Source organism: Ischnura elegans, chromosome 5 (genome assembly GCF_921293095.1).
Source record: "Ischnura elegans chromosome 5, ioIscEleg1.1, whole genome shotgun sequence".
Lineage (NCBI taxonomy): Eukaryota > Metazoa > Arthropoda > Insecta > Odonata > Coenagrionidae > Ischnura > Ischnura elegans.
The window spans coordinates 71,819,991-71,841,626 of NC_060250.1; the positions used below are offsets into that span (position 1 = coordinate 71,819,991).

The 21,636-nt window shown below is 38.9% G+C and overlaps 2 protein-coding genes across 4 annotated transcripts in view; one reads left to right on the forward strand and one right to left on the reverse strand.

Moving 5' to 3' along the window:
* The window catches only part of LOC124159043 (nitric oxide synthase-like protein), a 271,887-nt gene that overhangs the window by 137,076 nt on the left and 113,175 nt on the right, over nt 1-21,636 (forward strand). For all 3 annotated transcript variants that reach the window (XM_046534535.1, XM_046534534.1, XM_046534533.1), the window contains exon 3: nt 16,452-16,597. In XM_046534535.1, the coding sequence (XP_046390491.1) occupies nt 16,452-16,597 (146 nt within the window). The remainder of the gene's footprint in view (nt 1-16,451; nt 16,598-21,636) is intronic.
* On the reverse strand, nt 626-13,996 carry LOC124159044 (cilia- and flagella-associated protein 299-like). Its single transcript, XM_046534536.1, has 4 exons — nt 13,576-13,996; nt 9,218-9,500; nt 4,222-4,419; nt 626-1,001 (listed from the first exon to the last, which is right to left on the reverse strand). Exons 1-4 carry the CDS (start codon nt 13,794-13,796, stop codon nt 828-830), a joined length of 876 nt encoding a protein of 291 aa, XP_046390492.1. The 5' UTR covers nt 13,797-13,996; the 3' UTR covers nt 626-827.

Here is a 21,636-nt window from a genome sequence, read left to right on the forward strand (position 1 = left end):
TATGCTATGTGATGTCAATTTACTTTCGTATTTTTTCACCACTCGGTGAAATAACTTTCACAAATTAAACTTAACAAAAGGCCTTTGCGTATTTTTTTAATAAATTCACTTAAATCTGGTGTGCGGTATTTTGCTTCTCTGAAACAAGCTTAATATTTTAGCATAAGCACCTAACATTATAGTTGAGTACATGAAAATATCATCGGCAAATAGCGTAAATAGGTTTGAAGTATTGGGTTACCTCGAATGAAATATGTACCAAGCAGCTCCTCTGCTTCTTCCCTTGGTATCAGTATTAAAAGGGCAGAAAACTATACCAGGTACTGCAGATCCTATAGTCGTCTTGTACATTTTTGGGGGCCAATAGTGAAGTTTTAGGTAGCTTTGGGTTATAGCTACCTTTTGTAAATGTTATATAGTTAGTCAAGTCATTATGCCGTATGGGCTTCAAAACTGTTGTTTTAAAAATCGTAGTTCCATTTTTTTTACCTTGGTTGTTTCGTTGGTGAATTTTATATGGCTGTAAATGGATGAGGCTGAAATATAATGTATTCAGGTAGGATTTGTATGTGTATACTCTATTTTTTCGAGTGCTACAAATGCATTTAAATATTTCGAAAATGCATTTAAATATTTCACAAATGTATTTCAAATGGTGTGCATTTGAACACAAATCCCTTGTTTTTCCAGCAATATTTATTCATGAGAATGAATTACTATTACCCATTTAATTTCAATCATATCAAATGTATTTGAAATATCAATGTTCCCGTTTATTGTGTGGTCATGATGGGGCTTCTTTTCCATAAACGTCTTCTTTCCCCCGCTCACAATTTCTTCCTGACGAGGTGATCGTAGAGTACGACTTGTTCGTAATTGCTGTCGTTCACGGTCACTCTGGTCGAGCCGCAGCCGAATGACTCGGCTTTTGGGTCCGTGATCATGATCTTGCGATCGTGGCGATGCTGGAAAATCATGCCGCGGACGGGATCCAGAATGACCTGTGAGAGTGAATCGGACACGCGTATTAGACAACGCTCATTTTGTCACTTACATTTACTTACTTACTTGAAGACGTTTCTATCTCGCTCTACCGGTCATTTTTTTCGTGAAATATTGCTCCTTCATTACTATTTCTATCAGATTGATATTTTGAGAGCGTATAGAGTACAATCTTGGTAACAATGGCCTGCATCTCGATGATTTACCTTATTTTATTTAAATGCAAAAATTTTTCTTAATTGAGATGCGGATAAAGAAATCACCCATGTACCTTTGGAAAGTTATAATTAGTATAGATAGTTTTAATAAAACAGTTGATTTATTTTCACAGATATTATTTCTTATCCGACCTAGATTTCGACAATAAGAACCTTGATAATAAGAGTGTATATAGTGGAGACCTTAGTTGGTTAAGATATAAAACTGTTTTATCTTTATCATGATGCCCATAATGGTATAAGCTATGAACCGGCTGCGTCTGAAACATACGTGGTTCATTGGCAAAATCTGGCGATTGGCTTCGATTAATCGACACTTGACGCGTCCGATTCTGAAAGAGTGGGCGTTTGGGTGACGTTGAGTCGATCACCAGGGTCGAATTGGCCAAGGACGTCCGCCAATCGGTGGCAAAGACCCCTCTCGAGGCCGAAAGTCAGGCGAGGGATGAGGACTCTTTTTGAGAGTAACGAGCTACAGGGTTGGAGGGAAAAAAAATAGACGAGCAAAACCCGAGACGCTGGGCGGGACCCGGCATTTGTTTCGCCCACAACCCGATGGGTGGGGGCTGCTGTCGCCCCAAGTGGAGCATCTATCCGACGAGTGGAGAGGAAGGGTGGGAAAAGTTAATGGATTACGACGTCTTATTACGCTGACGCTCTCGCGTCCGCAACCAGGGCGCCCTTGGGCCATCCGGCGGTTCTGTGTGAGAGTGCGCATGGCTTCCGCGCGAGTATGATGACATCACGAATACGTAATCGGGAACGGTCCCCCGAGTGGGGGAGGGTGTGGGAGGCGTGTGAGACGTCACGACCACTGCCGTTTCCGAGGAAGGGGGAGGGCATCTGGGAAACTTTAACGGAAACCTCGATGAAGGCAGAGTGAGAGGAGGAGGTTCAAGCAAGCGTTGAAAGGACCAATCACAAGGTTGTTATCATTAAAGTATTATTATTTATTTTCCTTAAATTTTCTATAGTTTTCACCGAGTTGTTTTATTGTAAAGAGCACGGGTTTTCACCAAAGTATCCCTTTACTGTTCTATTGCGTTGAGAAATGTTCTCGTTACATGGCAGGTTGAAATTATTAAGGCTTTTTGCAATTTAATGAATGGATTTGAATGAAGGTTGAGTATTTTATTATTATTATAACTATTATTATTATTATTGCTATTATAACCTAAACTCCAGGAAATATTTTAACACGTATTAAACGAGGTCAAGATAAGAAGGAAAAAAATAATTATTACTATTATTATTATTTATTTCAGTATTATTATAATATAAAATTTTTGTTCTTTTGCTGAAGTTTTACGATTCAAAAGTTATTCCAGGTGTTATTCGTCCATTTTAGAGTAAAATCACAAAATGTAATATTACATATAAAGTCTATAATATTTGTCACGAACTCATGGCTCAATGAGCCATTAATTCTGGAGGTACAGATATTGTATAGCCTTGGCCGTCGCCACATAAAATGGGTATTTTTCAGTGGCTGTCATAAATTAACGATTGCATGATATGGATAGCACATCTGTGCTTTTGAAGCGTTTTTAAATAGCTGTAACTAACTGTATGAGAAACTACTTTTCCATCAAGTCTTCTCGACGTTACCTCTTGACCTTTCGTAATTTCTTCATTCTTGAATTGTCTTTGCATGGGAAACTTTTGAGGAAAAACTAAGTCGCAGCAAGTCGTTAGAGAGGTGTTTAAAGACATTCGAGCGTTCTCACGGAAACAGAAATGCCTCCAACTTTAATACTTTTTGAAAGGAAGGATGCTCAAATTGGTTCCGAGTTCAAAGTTGTAGCCGAAATACGATTCAAGTTTTGCTTCCGTAAAACAACATTCATCTCCGAGGTGGAACCTCATTTAAGCGGAAGATATGAGACAGAATGATTACATCCACGTGAAACTTTTGAGGTTGGCAACTACTGCATACTCCTGCTGGTATAATTTTATGCAGTTTTTTAAAACTCGTTTGTAATAGCGGCCAAATACTTCCTACAAGTACTTTTCCTTACCCCAATTTATGTTGCGTGAAGTCATGTTATGTTAACTTGACTGGATAAGATGGGTGTTTTGATTTAACCATCTTTTGTGCTTTCGAATTTTGTAGTTGTAAAATTGTGAAAATACCGCGGAGAAAACGTAATTTGCCGTAATCCAGTATTTAAACCCGGACGCCTGTTAAAATTCAAAAGAGGAAAATATTCCTTGCCGAGTAAGTGGGAGAACACCTGGCTGAATCAGGTAGGCCCGGGTTCGAATTCCAGTAAAGGGAAGCGATTTCTCTGTGGAATCGTAGCTCTTTAACGTGTACTTGCTGGTAAATCCGTAAATAAACACCGCTAGATAATATTGGATAACTCCATAAGTTATTATGAATTTTGTCTATTTGGTATTATCGCTATGTATGCTACGATATTTTTATCAATTAAGACGACGTTGAAAATATTTATTAATAATGCCTTCATTTCATTTATAGATGTGAATATTTTAGTTATGTTTTTAGCGTCGACAGTTCGGTATCATTTTCAGTGATTGGGATTTATCAAATACTTAATCATGTATGTCCATGTCACCGTTGGACATCTTTGACTAACCTTTAAAGTTAAATTAATCAATCTTTACCCATTATTCGTTTTTGTTATGGAAAATTGATGTGATAACGAAACAGGAACATTTTGTTATTTTAGCCAGTATTTTAAGGCTATATTAATAATAATAATAATAATGTCGTTTTTATTTCTCAAGCAAATTTAGGAATACATAGTTTTCTCTTACAAATAATTTGTTTGACAATCACATATATCCATGCCCTGGATGGTGGTCGAACCACCCAGGCGGGATTCGAATCCTCGACCTCAAGGTTAGCAGTGGTGGCGCCCGACTGCTAACCTAGAGGTGGCGCCACCGGCCGGTGAGTGCGGGCTATGTGCGTAAACTCGCACGTTGCTTAGCATCAGGCGTTTATTAGGTATTAAAACCGTTAAAGAGCACTCACCCTGAAATTTCGCGAAGGTTTCCACGAAGCTGTTCCATGTTTCCAGTGGACGTATGCCAAATCTCCAGGTCTTGGTACCAGCAGTTTTGAGCCTTCAAAGTAATGTTCCCACTTCTCCATCTCAAGCCTTTCCTCATAGTCGATATATCCTGATATCTCGTGGCCATGTGCGTTGAATTTTCTGATCAATATGATTGTCTGAAAAGATACGCACACACGCTTAGTGGCTTTGGAAAAAATCACTTAAATATGAATACCAAGTTGGTAAATACCAGTTATAAGTGTAATCAGGGCCGAATCAAAGGGGTGGCCCGGGCCCTGAGACACCTCTTTGATCCGACCCACCTAATTTATTGATCTTTTGAATAAATGAGTATTTGTTACTGGAGAGCGAGTGTATTGGAAAAAAATCGAATAAACTGCATACTCTCTGCAGAGGTGATGAAAGTAGCCAATTTTGAAGAGGTAGGTATAATTAACGACCAATGTACACAAAAGTCATGCGATTCACTTTTTCAAAAATACCTACATGCTTCATTTTCCTGACAAAAGCTATGAAAGTAATCGCAGATACGAAATATAATTTTCTCAAACTTTTACAAATCCGTTCCCAAATGGGAACATGGGACTCTAAACGGTTAGCTTCCTCCATTCATTTGGTTTTCCAACATCTCCATTTTAGAGGAGGAAAATTGTAAAACCACGCCATTTGCAGTGCTCAATGGCATAATTTGTAGCCCGGTCAAAATAGACGTTGACCCTTGCATAAATTGCCAACAACCTGAAAATTTCCAGGAGCGTTAGGGATACCACTCTAATGAAATCCTGAAAAGTCCCCATCGATCCCGTGTGTGCAAAAATTTTTAGTCAAGGTCAAAGGTCACAAAAATGGGTTATTTGGATTTTTCGGCCAAACGGTTGGTTTTACGATAAAAATTGCTCAGTTCAAAATTGTAGAGCAGATAATTTTCTACTAATGTTCAAAATTATCATTTCTGAGATAGAGCCATTCGAGCAATACGCGTGTTACGTTTCCAATTATGTTCAGGGAGCGCAATAATATAGTTATGCATATTACTGAGAATACAGTTACGGGTAATTTCGAATGGCTCTATCTCAGAAATGATAAATCTTAGAGAAAAAAGTAATGTGACAATTTTGAAGAAAATTAACTGCTCTACAATTTTGAACTGATCAATTTTTATCGTAAAACTAACCGCTTGGACGAAAAATCCAAAAAACCCATTTTTGTGACCTTTGACCTTGAATAAAAATTTTTGCACACACGGGATCAATGGGTACTTTTCAGGATTTCATTAGAGTGGTATTCCTAACGTTCCTGGAATTTTTCAGCTTGTTGGCAATTCATGCAAGGGTACCCCCTTTTTTTGGGCTAATTTGACCGGGCTATTAAATAGTTACTTTCGTTTAACTAATTTTTGAATGTGCAATAAATATTTTACGTCATGCAACCCAAATAGCTTATTTGCTTAGAAAGAATCAAATTTGGCTCTTTTGTTATTCATGGTAATCTTATCCTTAAACGAGGAACTATAGAGACAAATGTGATTATCTACGTGTTTTTAGCTGCGTGAGGGTTGGTGAAAACCTCTCTAAAAGTCATTTGGCGATGCATTGATTTACCTAAACGATTGTTCCCCTTCCATATCCAAGAGGCATCAACTATCAAGGTGTAATTGACCTGTTAACTGACCGGTGGCTCCATGTTTCGTATACTAATTTGCATGCATGAGTTAAGGGACTGCTTAAGTTACTTTATGCACTCAAATGCTGTGACTGTAATGGATTTATGCATGGTTTTCTCAAAGCAATCATCGTAATGGAAAAAAATTTTGGTATTCATTTTTAGCCTACTGTGCTTCTAGTGCAGATTTTCTATTTGAATTATTTTGTTGATTACTATGATGAGCCAATGAGCGAGGAAATAACAAATCTTTAATTTTTTTGGGCTTCATCAGGCAACTCTGTCAGCATGTAAACAATGCGAACCCATTTTTTTTTACCTCTCACGTGGCAAATTAGAAGTAAAATATCTTACACGATCGTTTGTCATCGTTAAATGCATGGAAGCATTAATTTTGACTGCAACAAAAGAATAAATTTGCCGTGGTTTTCGACCTCCAGAGATTATCGAGGCATGTCTGAAAGTAATGAGAAATTTTATTGTTCTTATCTGCTCGAAACACTACTGCGGGTCATTAATAATCATTATGAACTTGGTGCCGAAAATAAAATAAGACTCGGAGAGGGGTAATTATGGAAGTAAGGAGGGGGAGATAAGATAGCTTGAGTCATTATCTTATGATGATTAAGAGTCTATAGATCATGTAACCATGCGTATTTGTGCCCTTGTTTTACGCATAGCTCCAGTCAGCATATCATTAGCCAGTCAGCGAGGGGGCTGCAGGCGGTAGTAGATACATTAGATAACTGTTGCAAGGAGTATGGCATGAAAATCAATAACACGAAGACAAAGGTTATGCGGTTTTGTGAATAATCGCGAGCTTGGATTGTGAGACTCAAAGTAAAGGTTGGTGGGGAAAAACTGGGGTTTTGGAGACATATACACGCATGCGTTTTCGCCTGATGTTGTCTCTACCCTTACATAATGCTCTACGTGGCGTATGGTATCCAAGGCGAGCAAAAATTCTCGTATTATATGAGCTTTCTCCACCCTGCGTAAACGTCGAAGTCGAAGATGTAGGTGGGAAAAGACTGCGATTGTGCGAGAGTTGGGTGTGACGGATGACTTTAGAGGATTTCGATTTACGAAGACAAAAAGGAATGCGTATAGCGATAGAATTAAGTATCTTATCACTACGTACAGTTTTGTTTACTTCTTTATTCTTCCTCTTTATCTTTTTAAGTACAAACAGATTATATCAACTTCCGTGTTCTCTTCTCGGGATAGCGCGCGGGTAAGATTATATGATAAAGATATGGACGTTTCGGGTACCGACTCGCTACCCATTCTCACGGCTACTACTACTCGCTTCTCATTCTCAGTAGCCGTGAGAATGGGTAGTGAGTCGGTACCCGAAACGTCGGCGCTCTCATATAATCTTACCCGAGCGGTATCCCGAGAAGAGTTTTTACATGTTGTTCGCCGGGAAAGTGTAAAATCTTACATTCCATGTTCTCTCCCTTTTGTCCCCCAAACCTAAACAACTACTCATTATTGGTTACTTTCCATGACAACTTTATAAGTGGAGTTGATGGGGGTTTTCCATTACATTTATAACATACACGTCATGCGCAATTGTTCCTTTTGAAAAATTGCTCGATTCATATAGTCATGCATACCACGAACATTCGTTGCAGGTGATAGGTGAATACACCCTAGACAGTCAGGGTCATTGAGACCCACTGATAATGTGGGCTCCGATTTTTCTCCCTGGGTCCTCTCGCGCAGCAGGGATTTTTGGTTGGGTGCATCCAAAGGCTGCAACCCCCCCCCCCCCCCCGGGATTTGAATCTGACACTCTCCGGTCGTTATCCTTGGGTTAAACCACATAAAATATAGCTCTGTTAAAAGTTCCTGGAACCAAAACGTGCAGAATGGCTGGGAGAAGAGGGGAAAGTTAGGGAGGGGGAGATTTTGTTTGGCGGGGATGGGAAACGTATAAAATCGGACCTTGAAAATGACATAATATGTTGAAACCATGGTCGGTAGTTGAGTTTTGAATTAAAAATGGAAATAACCATTTGTTGTTTTTTAGCATTGGGAAGGAAAAATTTTGGGTTAGCCAATACGAATGGCGGTGATTTTTTTGTTTTATATCTTAAGGAAGCAAATGCCTAGTGGTTGAGAGAGAGTACAAGCGTTCTTAAAGAAATATTGAAAGACACCCTCACACTTTTATTCCCGTCATTCCTTCAAAATTGACTCACCCGGAACACAAACAGGCTGCAACAAACAAGTACCACGATCTCGTGGATCTCTGAATCTTCCGTGTTTTCGCCACGTTGTTTTTCAGGGGTTACGACAGTTTTGCCGGGATGTCAACAGTACGCTTCGAACTGAAGACGCCTGGTGGAATGCCGGCGAAAATATCGTCAACCTCTGACAAACAACGTGGCGAAAATTCGGAAGATGGAGAAATCCACAAATCCATAACAACACGGATGACTACGAGCCAACAAGTATCGCGAACTTTCAACGTAGCTCAGAACTATAGTCTGCCCAAACCGGTCAACCGCATGCGCTATAATGAGTCATGAATCGCACTCCACTCTGAAAAATTATCTCGTAAAAAATAGTGTAATTTGTAATTTTTATCACATTTTAAATCTACGAGTTATTTCGTGAAAAAAGAGACTAAACACGACGGATTTATGTCAATTAGTTATTTGACACTTAGTGGTTGCATAAAATTGAGATTAGCTTTTTTAAATTTAGTGTCGCACTAAATGTACACAAGTAATTGTCATCACTCCGTTTGTTTATACTCTTTTTTCATAAAATCACACTAAGAAACCAAAACTGTTATAAAAAGTTAAGAATTACGCTTACCATGTGATGATTTTTCGGGATTCTTGACTCATTACAGCTCCCACATTTCGACCCGACCTCGTCCACTGTTTGGCGAACGGCAAGTAAGCGGCTAGTATTAGACTCACGAGCGGTGCCTTAATCTCTTACCCGCATTCACTGTTTGGACAGACTATACCACGCCCCCTACCTAGGGATTTACAAAAGTATTGGGGGTGCCCAAACCGGGAATCTTGCCCCCGGAAATTTTATAAGTAGTGAGTTTTAAGTTTTTCAAGCATTTTAGAAGAGTCATATGATCAACGTTAGAACCCTGATAACTCGAATCTCGATATCCGGACACTCCGGGGAAAACCGGCAAGCCTCACACATTTTTTCCTCAAACCCATAACGAATTTTTGAGGGGCTCAGGCCCCCATCATGGAGTCGGCGCCACTGTCCCTACCCTTGTGTGACGAATATGATGTTTATTGAGAAACTTACCGCCAGTACTCCCATCCTGTTACTCTTTTCCCGTATCGCCAACTCCCTCATGAGTGCGTCTTCCCGCCCCGATCTCCGCGGCGATGAACCAGGTAGCGACGTCAGGAGGCTATCCTCATGCTGCCTTGAACTCTTGCTCTTGGGCACGATCTTTCTGTTGCCTTGGTTATCATAATAATTCTCGCTCGCCAGTTCATATTTTCGCCTCCTCGGTTTGAGATTCTCCCTCTTCTTGGCCTGGAGTTTCAGAAGCTTCGGCATTGTTAACGTCACACCGGTGTGCCTGTTTAACATAATTTTTGCCATTTTAGTGCGGCCTCGCCGAAGCTGTCGAAATATTTGTTCGCACCGAACCACAAGTAAATAAATATCTTCATCTTTGAAGGTTCAGTGCATCGGAGGATGCATAAATTAGGAGAAAACGTTGTGGTTCTTTTCCTGGCGCGCTTTATTAATCATCACGTCATGACTATCATTTACTGTGAGGTTGTATCGTGGATTTTCGTAAACATCGGTCGAAAAGTAGCCCTTGACCTTGGGGGTAAGTTTTTTTTTGAGAGCCCACTCATTAAAGGCTGGGTGGAATCATAGTACAGTAGGTGAAAGTTTTATGATGAGATATGAGATGCTCAGGTGCTTAATTTTATTTCGTAGGAGTTTTATATTATTCTTCATTTAAAGAGTAAGACTTGCTGGCCTTCTGGAAGGTTACACGGAATTTCCACCGGGTCAGGTTCTCCAACTCCATCTCGGCCTCAGCGTGGATTCTCTCTCAGCCAATCAGCTCTCGGCCAATCACGGAACACCTGCCCCGGTTGATACCGCCGTCATCCATATATAAGGAGGACGATTTTCAAGACTCGACATGCCCTGAAGACGATGGACAACTCGCCCATCGAAACGTCGGCCGAGATGGAGTGACCCGGTGGAAATCCCGTGTAACCTTCCACAATTCTATACGCCGGGAAAGCCTACGACCATTCTTCTTGTTAGTCTTCCTCACGACACAGCACATGTTTATTTCTCCTAGATCGGTTGCAGCGACTCATAGCCATTACCAAGAGGCTACAACAAACATCGAAAAAATTAGTAATTCTCATTTATGCAGTATTACACTGGTAGAGGGAGTGGAGTTGCAGAAGCAGGCGGGGGAAGGATATTTTAGAATTTAAATAAGAAAATTATCGGGCAAAAAAAACCTTGATTTACCATGACAATATGTCTACGTTTTCGACGCATGTATTTGGCAACAATTATGTGCCTGATTATTTTGTGAGGAAAGTCATAGTTTCCACTAGAGATCAAGGTCGATCCTTTAAACTCTTGAGACATAGAAAAGTGGACTATTACGGAAAGAAGTGGTGAGTTCATAGAAACCACGTCCCCAACAGAGCGAAATGCCCTAGTAACAAAGTTTTCACAGAGTCTAACATAGCACCACTGCTTATATTATGCAAAAAATTATGTACGACATCAGGTATATAATTATTGTCAAATTTATCGTCGAATACGTAGACATATTTTTATAGTATATCAATGATTTTATGTCCCCTAATATGCACAATTAATGCCTAAAATGTCTCCCGATTTGGTCAATGTAAAAGCAAATTCAGCTTAGTGTGTTACATCATAACCAGTGATAGGTAAAGTATTGAAAAGAAGTAGTCGGGCTGAATTAAAATTACCCGGTGAAATGATTCACAATTGTCAATGTAACAATGAATCTCTATTAAGACCCTTAAGCATCTCATGCGCTATAACTAACCATAGCCACTTTGCTTCATCAAATGTGAAAGCATAGTTTAATAGTGAATTTGTAAAAAAAAAAATTTGCTGGTTAAGTTTTTCCTGGATATACGCATATACTTATTTTTTTATATAAGAGCGCGACCCGGGTTTCAATGAATAATCATCATCATCAGGCGCTAATTAGTGTGAAAGACCAAAGAGTTAGTGTAAGTGTTAGTGAACAAGATCGTTAATCAAAGAGTTAGTGAATTTGCTGGTTAAATACGTAGAAATAATTTCTACATGAAATATTATCGTCATTACGGTACGCCTAATAAATGTAATATAAATGACAGATGTAGACATAAGTGACAAAATAAAAGTTCTACGGAGATGAAACGTAGACTCAAATTAGCAAATGCGTTAAGTCACAATTACTAAAACGAAGAGAAAACCAACAAAATTTCAAAGGATTATATGAAATACCTTCTTAATGAGAGAAAAATAAACCTATTCAAAGTCGGCAAAAGAATACAAGCAAGGAGGGTATGAGCTTGATTCCGTCATTCTAATTTTGTACCCAGCGACTGCAAGTACCAGAGCAGCTCATGAACGGCCTTAAAACAAGCTCCGTGAATATGAATGGAGAGGTCTTGGATGTCATAAGGGCACTCAACGTAAATTAAAACGCGAACTGCATCCGGCCTGCCTCGGCTGTTTTTACGACTTTGGGGGACCATCTCTCTCTCGACTCAGCCCCCGCAAAACTCTTGACGTTGGACCAGAGAGATGAATGGCGAAAAACTGGAGTTTATTTTCGTTGGCATTGTATTCAGTTTCACCAAAGTCATACGCATACCGGTGACCTTCAGTTTACGAGCGTAAATTGTGGATTAAATGACACAACGCATACTTGGCACAGCTACCACTTTGATTTGTAAAACTATTGTCCGTGGCATTCGAGTTTCCTTCATAGCAGTGCCGCATTTCTGGATCGAATTCTTGTACATTTTGTTCATTGTGTCTATAAGATTGTTTTCCTTTGTATACAACGGCAATAATAATGAAAAACAACATAATCACTATGGAAAGAAAATAACAAACGTTCGGCGATTGCATAAGTAATATTCATAAAAACTAATAACCATTAACACTCAGCATTTTTAGTGCAATTAGTGTTCCATATCTTATCATGGTAATGGCGGAATTTATTCTTTTATCACTTATGGTATAACCTACGTATATATTTTTGACCCTACCCCTATGAAAAAATTGTATAAACCTGTTTCAAAATTTTATACAATTGCCATGGCAATGTATAAGATTGTATAAAATTTTGAAACAGGCTTATACAATTTTTTCATAGGGGTAGGAATTACAATCGATTATCTTCTAATTTCTTCCCGCAACGCATGCTAAAAATCATAGTGAAATAAAATTATTAGCCAACGGAAGACTTCGTAGAAGTTTTCAATGGAATGGAAAGAGTCTTGTTAGATAAATCTTGGTAGTATTCCACAAAACGAAACAAAATTTATTTCCCTCGACCGATTTCAGCGACTCAACGGCATTATCAAGAGGTTACAACGAGCAACACCATGTTTAGTTTATGTTTCGATGAGTGATGGGATGTAACGATTGGACATCGATGAGACTCAACTTCTAACAACTGAATCTACATTTTACTCTATTTAAAATTTTGCGACTATTCTTTCATGCTAGTTGTGATACACATTTGGTTGATTTAATGTATAAAAATGAATAGCTATACATTCGAGAAGAATATAATTCGATTTCGTTTCACTAATCACCATAAATTTTCGCACACCTACTTAATATTCCAAGGTGAGGTTATTATACTATCTAATTTGCTGTAACCCGACTCCTAAGGTCCACCATGACGACTAAGAATCAGTTTCAAAGCAAGAGTCCCTTAATTTGCTTTATAAATGGTTTTGCGATCTAGCAGAGGGCTGGGATTTTTTTTATCGGGTAGCCGAATAAATGAATTGTTTAAGGGTGTTTATTGATTTTATTATACATTTCGAATTTGTGTGAAAGCTATATTTTTAGCTGAAATATCTCACTTTTTCTCTGGCATAAGTTGTGGTATATTTTTTGGACAACAAGTTGTAAAAACAATGATAAATAATGAGTGTGACTAACAGGGGCGTAGCTAAGAAAATGTGTTGGGGGAGCACAACCCAGGATTGAGGAGGAAGGGAACCCTCCTCTGGAGACAATGTTAACATTTTCAATTCCAGAAATCACATTTTACACTATTATTTCACCTAAACCTCCTTGTATTGGTGGAGTAGAATAAATTTTTTTAGGTTAATTTTTCTGCTAAATTTAATTTCTTTGGGGGGGCAACTACTTAAGTGCCCCCCGTACTCACTCCAGGCTATGTCACTGGTAACTGTGCCAAGGGATTGGTGAGTTTGTTTTACATGTAGTGCCATTTCGATTCAAATTGCGTTGTGTGCTACAGTTTTGTATGAAACACTGTATTTACACCCTCGATTGGAGTTTTTATGTGAGTATTGAGGTATGAAAATATTCACAGGTCGGACAATGTCCGGCAGATTTTTCTAGCTGTGTATAAAATCATATAGTTGATGATCACGAACCTGGCGCCGAGTGCCACTATCATCCTGGCAGCGGTATAGCTCTCGAGTCGGACAACGTCTTCTTCCAGCACCAGATCGTCCAAGTAGGCCTCGTAGTCGGCGAACTGAAGCACCCCGCGCTTCTCCTCGTTCTCCTCATCTTCTGGAGGCTTTTCTTCGTACGGATTCCTTTCCTGTAGGAATGGCCCAGGGACCGTATCCGAGGAGTCGTACCACATCATCGTGAAATATTGAATCGAAAAATTTTCGCCTGATTCTTTAACTTCGGCCAATTCTTAACTCAATGCGGTTGTTGCATCTGAAGCATTTGTTAGCCTATTAGCACATTTCAACATTTATTTATCCTCGGCAATGACGAAATGCATTCCTTAGCGGTAGATGATTGAGAAATAAGGCTGCAATAATACTCAAGGAATTTCGATGGGTCGATAAGCGGTATCTAAGGCACATTATTATTGAGTCATTGTTGTCGTTTCCATGTTACATGCGCCTCTTCTTTTCGCAATTCCTTTTTTTCCTGGAGTTTGAGTTGGAGTGCAGTCTTTTAGAAAAACCCGACCACGTAAATCAGTTGTAATATATTTGAACTCAATGTTTTTCGAGTTCGCCTCGTGGAATCGTGACACGATAGATTAAAAAGTAAACTTTGTCGTATTCCAAACGGTATTTATTTTTTTAAACTCAACCGGTTTCAACCTTTTTAGGTCAATATTAAGAGGTGAAGAAGAGGTTGAAACCGGTTGATTTTATTAGTAAATACAGTGTGTAATACCACAAAGTTTACTTTTCAATATATTTATATCACTATCAAGTATTGGGTATTGAGTGAAAGTGTTGTGTATTGCATCCCTAGTCCTGAATTCAGATCATTCAAATCAATTGTCTTATATCGTTAAGGCTGCTATAATTTCTCGTGTGAGGCAAAAGAAAATTTATTATATTTCATATCATACATTTTAAAATGTGGATGTGGCTATTGTATCGTACGATTTTCATCGTTCTATTTAATTATTTGTCGCTTAAGATCCTTACGCGTTAATCCATTTTAGTTCACTATTCCACTCCATTGTCGATTATAATGCAGTGAAGTAGGTTTTTAATGGCCTTTAAACTTTCATTACTTATTTTACATTTTTCTCGCATAGTTAAGTTTTGTTGAATTTAGAATTACTCGTAAACCATGCGTGAAAATAGTAAAGCTGAAGGCAATGAAACCGTAATCTCAATGAATACATTAATCGTTATGTACCTATTTTGAAACGAAACTTAAGTAACTAACTAATTTGTAGTCATTTACATTCATTTAATTCTTGCTGCTCCAAATTTTGAGATCCCCATCATCATTAATATTCGTGAATCCGATGATTAATGACTACAGCATCAATTCTCAAATGAGGTGCTTTGAATGTGGGAAGTGGGTTCAGGCGTAGGCGTCTACTGATTACTGCCTGCGTAGATGGTACATGCATGGAATTATTTATTATTATCAATGCTCTTCCATTGGGGTGATTATGTCTGATTTCAAATGGCCAACGATTTTATTTCTAATCAGAAAGTAGCTTCAATGAAATCATCAATTTATCATATAGTATTATCTGCTGTATTAGTTAGATTTTGATAAAAAAACAGTCAAAGGTGCTATTTAAAAAATGCATCTTTATCCTTTTCCTTCGAATTTATGTCGCAGATCGGCATCATTTCTAAGGCTGTGCAATGCGTATATTATTTAAGTAATCACCACCCTTTTATCGATCAAAATAGTCTCGATGCTTAATTATATTTGCCAAGCTGTTTTTACTACATTCAGGATTGAGCGGTAGTCACGCTATATCCCTTCTGTGGAAAGTTTACCTTAATTTTACCTCAGGGCATAAATTTAAATTTTGAGTAAACCAGCTCAATGCAGCCTTAAGTAGTGCCACTCTTTTTAAGGATTTCTTCATCTATCTATCGAACCCCTCGCTAGCCAAAGCATTATGTCTTATGTCCAGCTAGTAAATACAACCTTAAACTGCAATAATATATCTTCTGTCGTCGCCAACGTGAGAAACATATGGCGGTAATCAAGACTTAATATTTTAAGCGCATTTTGCATCTTTGCTCTATTCTATATATTCGTCGTGATTAAACACGAATTGGTGTTAGAATCATTACGTCTAAGCCTTATTTGATGATAGACAACTGAATGGTGGCTTGCACGTAGGTAAATCCATAACGGCTTTTAAGATCTTGTCAGTTATGTCTTATGTGACGTTTGCTTTTTGGAGTGATGGCTACCGCAGCGGTTGTGGAACATTCTTCTCCTTCTTCCAGTGCCGCTGCTTCATCAAGACAAACTTTTTCTCTTCCGCCAAAGGAGGCATCTAAAGGTTTTGCTTAAAATTGGTCGTTGGTTTAAATGCTCAAATGATTCAAATTTTCCATAAGTATGTCTAATTTCTTCTATCTATTCTCTATCTGTTTCTCCACATGAATATAGAATTTCCTTTTGAGACAGTTACTTAATTTTTCTCATTAAGGGTTCATTGAACTATTTTAATTGTGCATACTCTTTTATTTTTTAATTTAATTTGGTTAAATGTTTTTGATAATAATTTCCTATTTTTGTATTCTGATAGTATTTTGAAATGTTTTTTCTCGTACGCTTTATTAATTTTATTATTGTGAAAGGACACTTGTTACTATGAATAATCACAGATAAGCTGCTTACGTATTCAACTATTTTGTAATGACTGCCGAGCACTGTTTTATTTAAGTTGAATGGCAACCCCTACAAAAGATTGATTGTTCTGGGGTTCCCAATTTCACTGTTTATCAATTTGCTTAAGTGTAATTTTGGACAGTGAAATAAATATCTATTTATCTATCTATTGCAGCCGACGCCGTGCTCAACCCAGGCGTGCCTCGGCAGCATTGTCGGTGGGAGTCAGCCCGTCCGACCTGCTTGCACTCCGCGCTCCAAGGAAGAACTTCTTCGATTGGCCAAGGATTTCTACGACCAATACTTCGCCTCCAACAGACGGTAAGAATAGTAATAGGGTAGTTTCCTTCATCAAAGAAAACGAAATGCATTGATTGCGATTCAATACCCACCATTAGTGTATTAATAATATACAAATTATTTGATTTCAGAAATCCCAGTTTAGACAAATGGAAATGGTCAATTTTAACCGCATTTGATAAAGGTCAGATTGGCTCCCATGCGATGCCACTCCACTTGACGTCACAGGGACCTAGTTTCTATACGAGTAGATAGGAGTTTTACATCGTCTGAGATTACCAATGCATGCATGAGGCACAGAGCTCAGGGAAACATGTCTTAATAATCACCTATTAAAATTGGCTATGGTCTGAAGGTTTCCTTCGCTTGATAAGGTATTAATAATCCTTAATTAAGCCAAGTGCTACCTGCTAGCAGCCTGCATCAGCAGCCTGCGCCTGGCGCATATGCCCTCGCCCCAAGGTCACCTCACTTTGCGGCAGGGGGAACCATAATGACGTCACACGACCTTTTCCCGGCATTCATACTTAGGCGTCGCGTTTTCGCGCACTTGAACATTTTCAATTTTCATTTGATCGCGAAAAATAGATATCGTCATTTAAAAATCTAAAAGTGTAAAATTCGTACACCAGGAGGAATAATCTTTTGATTTAGACAATAGAGAAAATAATAGGAAACCACCCTATTACTCCAACAGGTTTGTTTACAGTTTTGACTTGGGGGGGGGGCTGAATGCTCTTGAAACAATGGTCGCGTTTGGCCGATACGTTGAGTGGCCTCTGTTTCACTAATAGAACATTCCCCGATACCTATTGGTCTTATTTTAATAGCTATATTAAATCGTTTTTTTTTTCTTCGCAATCTTCGTTTGTGTGGACTACAAATAAAATGATTAATCGAAGATATTAGCATTAAACCAAATGCTATCGTTTTAGTCGCGCAATCCAGTCCTAATATGCGATCTGGTATCCTTGCATTTTAATCCTAGGTATGTGTTTAGGAGCCGATACTGGCTCTTTGTCATATTTTCTCTTAGTTACTCTCTTTTATGAAGCAAGATGACTTGGATGACAAATTCACTCACTAAACAATGCATAGCCCAAACTACGAAAGACAAAGATATGAAATTTTCATATCGGATTCCTTGTGCCATCGATAGATGCAATTAGAAAGGATTTTTGTTGGAAAGGATTTTGTTGCTATATATTTAATGTTAACTTTCTGACTCCATAAGAAAAACATTAAATTCTGAAAGGACTCAAGACTTCATTTTGGCTACCTACACTAAAAATATTAGGAGCAGCTTAATATCATCTCCTGATAAATTAATTCTGCATTAAAAAATGATTGGCAGAGCTTGTTGGAGTTAGTGCTCCATACTGTTTCCGGAAATGAATGTGTTCACAAACCGGCTATTTAGGTCCGCGTCGCCTTGAGTCAGCTTCGTAAGATTGTGAGGCGAATAAGTGGAAGAAGTGCGGCCTGGAAGGAGATATAGCGTGCGAATGTGCATTGCGCAAGCGTCGCACGTCACCACCGCGTCTCTTTTTGCGCGGGAGGATATTTCCTCGCGACGACCACTGCCAGGCCACTCCGTCCCGAGGCAAATGGCTTCGAAACTCTTATCTGGACACTCTCCCTCTCTCTCACACACACTGGGTGTCCGCGAGAAATCTAAACGTCCCCCCTTCTCCACTCTCCATTCAGCCACGGATGTTATAATAGAGGATTCGCCAGTCAACCACTAAATGTGCTGTCGCCCAACGCGCGTTTAAATTTGCTCACAAAAGTCGCCACTCTCGACGCTGATGTTTGACTTGTCCGATTTTCGAGTGGAATTCAACTTAAAATAACTGGAATTCACATTTTAGATGATGTAATTTATCGAAGTTATAACTTTTTATATGTATTTCTCACGATTGCAAATTTTCTACTGCAAACATAAGTAAAGCAAACATTTACCACTCTGATTTTTTTCTATCTTAAATGATATATATTACCCCGACCATTTTTTTTAATATGTAGAAGAGATTTTTATTTTCAGCATGTAACAATATGAGAAAAATTAAAGGGGAAGCTTCATAAAAACTTGGATCAAACCTCAACAATGGATTGCATTGCGGGCATCGCCGCGCTGCGGGAATTTTGGAAGCGGTTTAAAAATTGAACAAAGTGGCAGCATAAATCAGCCTTCTACGGTGCGCTTTGGGGCTGGGCTATGCTGTCCCTCTGTATTAACTGTTTATCTACACAGGGTAAAAAAAATTATGCCACGAAATTTTAACCCTGGATAGCTGATGGCAGGAAGAACCAAAATTACCAATGATATTTCGGTCGGAAACGCGTCTTTTTTAAACAACAGAAAGAAAATTTGAGTCAAGCGCTCCGATCGGCCGTAAGTTTGCCCTGTTGTCGGATGCTCTGGACAAAGACAATTGCAGGCAAAGCATTCGAAGTCGTGAGATATCCACCTACCTAGGTCGCGGGTCACAGCCTGCGTAGGTTGGGCCTATCCAGCTCATGGATGTTCGTGTGCTCTGCACATTTAATTTTTCAGTTAAAAACGCCGATGAAAAATGCCAATGGTTCTGTTTTCGGTGGTGCATCAATAAACAAGTAAATAAATTAATTAACTTAATGCATTCCTTCATATGGCTAGTTAATGTTATTTGTAGCTAGCCCTTTGAGATGAAATGACCGGATTAAATACCCTGGACACATTCTCGGGGTGTCCCTTCTGCGACAAAGCCACAATATTCTCCTCGTCCGCTTCCTTTCCGAGTTCTCTCCATTCAACCATCGACCCGTATTCAGCCCAGCCTCTGTGTTTGCGTGCCGGACTTCTCTCGCAGAGGAAAAGCACACGTGTTGCACTCGCGACGACAAAGAAGACTCGTCCTCCCTTCTCTCCATTCCAGGATTCGCGAAAAAAAAGACATTCTCTCAGTCTCCACACCCGCTCCGCTTGAGCGGAGTTGGTCTTGGATGAATCATTCGACACGAACGATTCTTGAACACTAACCGACTCAATCAAATCACAGTTTTAACACTATGAAGCCCAAGCCCGGGTATATCTTGGGATGTATATTTGCTGTCTTTGTCTGAACCCGACTATGGCTAGGCATGTCGTATTTTATTCCGTGGAAAATATTCCGTGCGTTTCTCTCGGGCCTGAAGTATTTAGCCACTTTTTTAAGCTATTTGCTCTTCGTGTATGGAAGGTACTGCCATTAAGCTGCTCCTAAATGTACTTTTTTGATTAGGAAGTGATTTTATATTAAAAAAACAACAAAAACCCTTTTCTTGCAACCCGTACATGAAAATTCCACGGGCATCAAAGTATTAGGGAAATTGGATGGTGACTACGAGCTTCAAATCAATTACTACTCGCATATAGACGGCTAAGTTTTAAAAACACGTATCTCCAAAATAGCAAATTTTCAGGAGAGCAAATAAACGATTTGTGTTTTTAGTTGTATACACTCTGATTGAAAAAGAAGCATACCTTTGCAAACATAGAGTGGTTTTTTGCTTGAACTTTATTTTATACGAACAGTATTTGCATTATTAACTCAGACCGGCCAAATTTTGAGATACGTGTTGTTAGAACTTAGCCATCGATATGTTGTTGAATAAAATGTTTTGCTATTTTGGACGGCGTCGATCGAGATGTGAAAGCAAAATTAAAGTAGGTATCGATAATGTGGATTATTCAATCCTAAATTTTGGTTTATCTCTTTTTCTAGCTGTTACAGGCTATCTTTGCATAGTTTTCATTTCACTAACCTAATTTAGCTCTTATTATAACTTTTATGTGCTCATATAGTTCGATAATTTGTTGCTGGTCCTTGAGTACAAACAAAACTTTGACTCGGGGGACTAATTTTGAAAATTTTATTTCTGAAAATAGTTTTGGCTGAAAATTATCCTTGTTATTCATGAATGGGCACACTCAAAATACCTTCCCTAATTGTTCTAAATGCAATATTCCTTCAAAAATAATCTATCCAAGGGTCACCAACTTTAAAGTAAGCTATACCTTAAAACGGGCTCAAAACTTAGGTCCCTCAAAACTAATATACTTTTTTATTTTCAAGGTAATGCAAACAAATGTTTGAGTTTATATGTCAAAACGACTGGTATATTTTTCCATTATTCAACATATTTCGCGTGATTTACTATTGTATTTATTGTATAAAATTACCATGTATAAAATTTTGGATCTTCAGATGAAACATCCAACAGCTTTCCGAAATATAGTTACTTTAATTCCGTTGAGTTATGCAGTTTCTTTCTGACAAATTATTGGTCATTGATCTAACCAGTTGTTGGTCTTTCCAAATATCCCATAATCTGAACTCATAAAACATCAAATTCGTGAATGGAGAATAACCCCATATGCTATGCAGTCGTTCATAAAATGCGACTGTGCGATTTGAAGGACCGAATCAATGCCTTTCACCAAATCTCATGAACCGAATCGTACAAATGAACCGAATTTCCCGTCTTCGCCACCCACCTCTCTCTCCCCCCACTCTAAACCTCTGTTCTCCTACCCCCGCTAATGGGATGTGTTCTCCCCACTGAATTCGTAGTTTCCAGCCCGCCAGCAGGTGAGTGAATCCGCGTTATCTCATCAGTGGGAACTCCCCCGTCTCTGGAACGTGTGAGGGTGTGTATTGTTCTCTTAGTCTCCCTTATTCGGAAAATGTTTGGTTTTATCAATACGGTCGCTTCCGAAAGCGCAGGCGATTCAAAACAATGGGAAGACTTGGCACAGTTGCGAGTTTGGTGACTCCAGCTACGGCAGCGGGTAGTTAATTTTACCCTTTTCCGTCTGTTGTGAGAATGAATTGAGCGTGGAGCGTAATGGCCACGTTTGGACTCTTTCCCTTTCTCTAATTCTTTAATTAAGCATGATTTTCGGCTGTGATTTGGCTAACCAATGGAGAAATCTGTAGTTCAAATGGGCGCGTGCAAGAAAGGTGTAATCGGCGAAGAAAACGAGTAATATGCTAGCAGTCGGACCTAATCGTTGCTATTTGTCCCCATCTTCTCCA

What these genes read in the sequence shown, in the direction of transcription:
- LOC124159044 (XM_046534536.1), bottom strand. Translation starts at nt 13,796, where the DNA reads ATGATGTGGTACGACTCCTCGGATACGGTCCCTGGGCCATTCCTACAG. An exon ending in ATAGTGGCACTCGGCGCCAG is followed by an intron (nt 9,501 to 13,575) that starts GTTCGTGATCAT and finishes TATGTTAAACAG; the next exon opens with GCACACCGGTGTGACGTTAA. An exon ending in AACCTTCGCGAAATTTCAGG is followed by an intron (nt 1,002 to 4,221) that starts GTGAGTGCTCTT and finishes TCACTCTCACAG; the next exon opens with GTCATTCTGGATCCCGTCCG.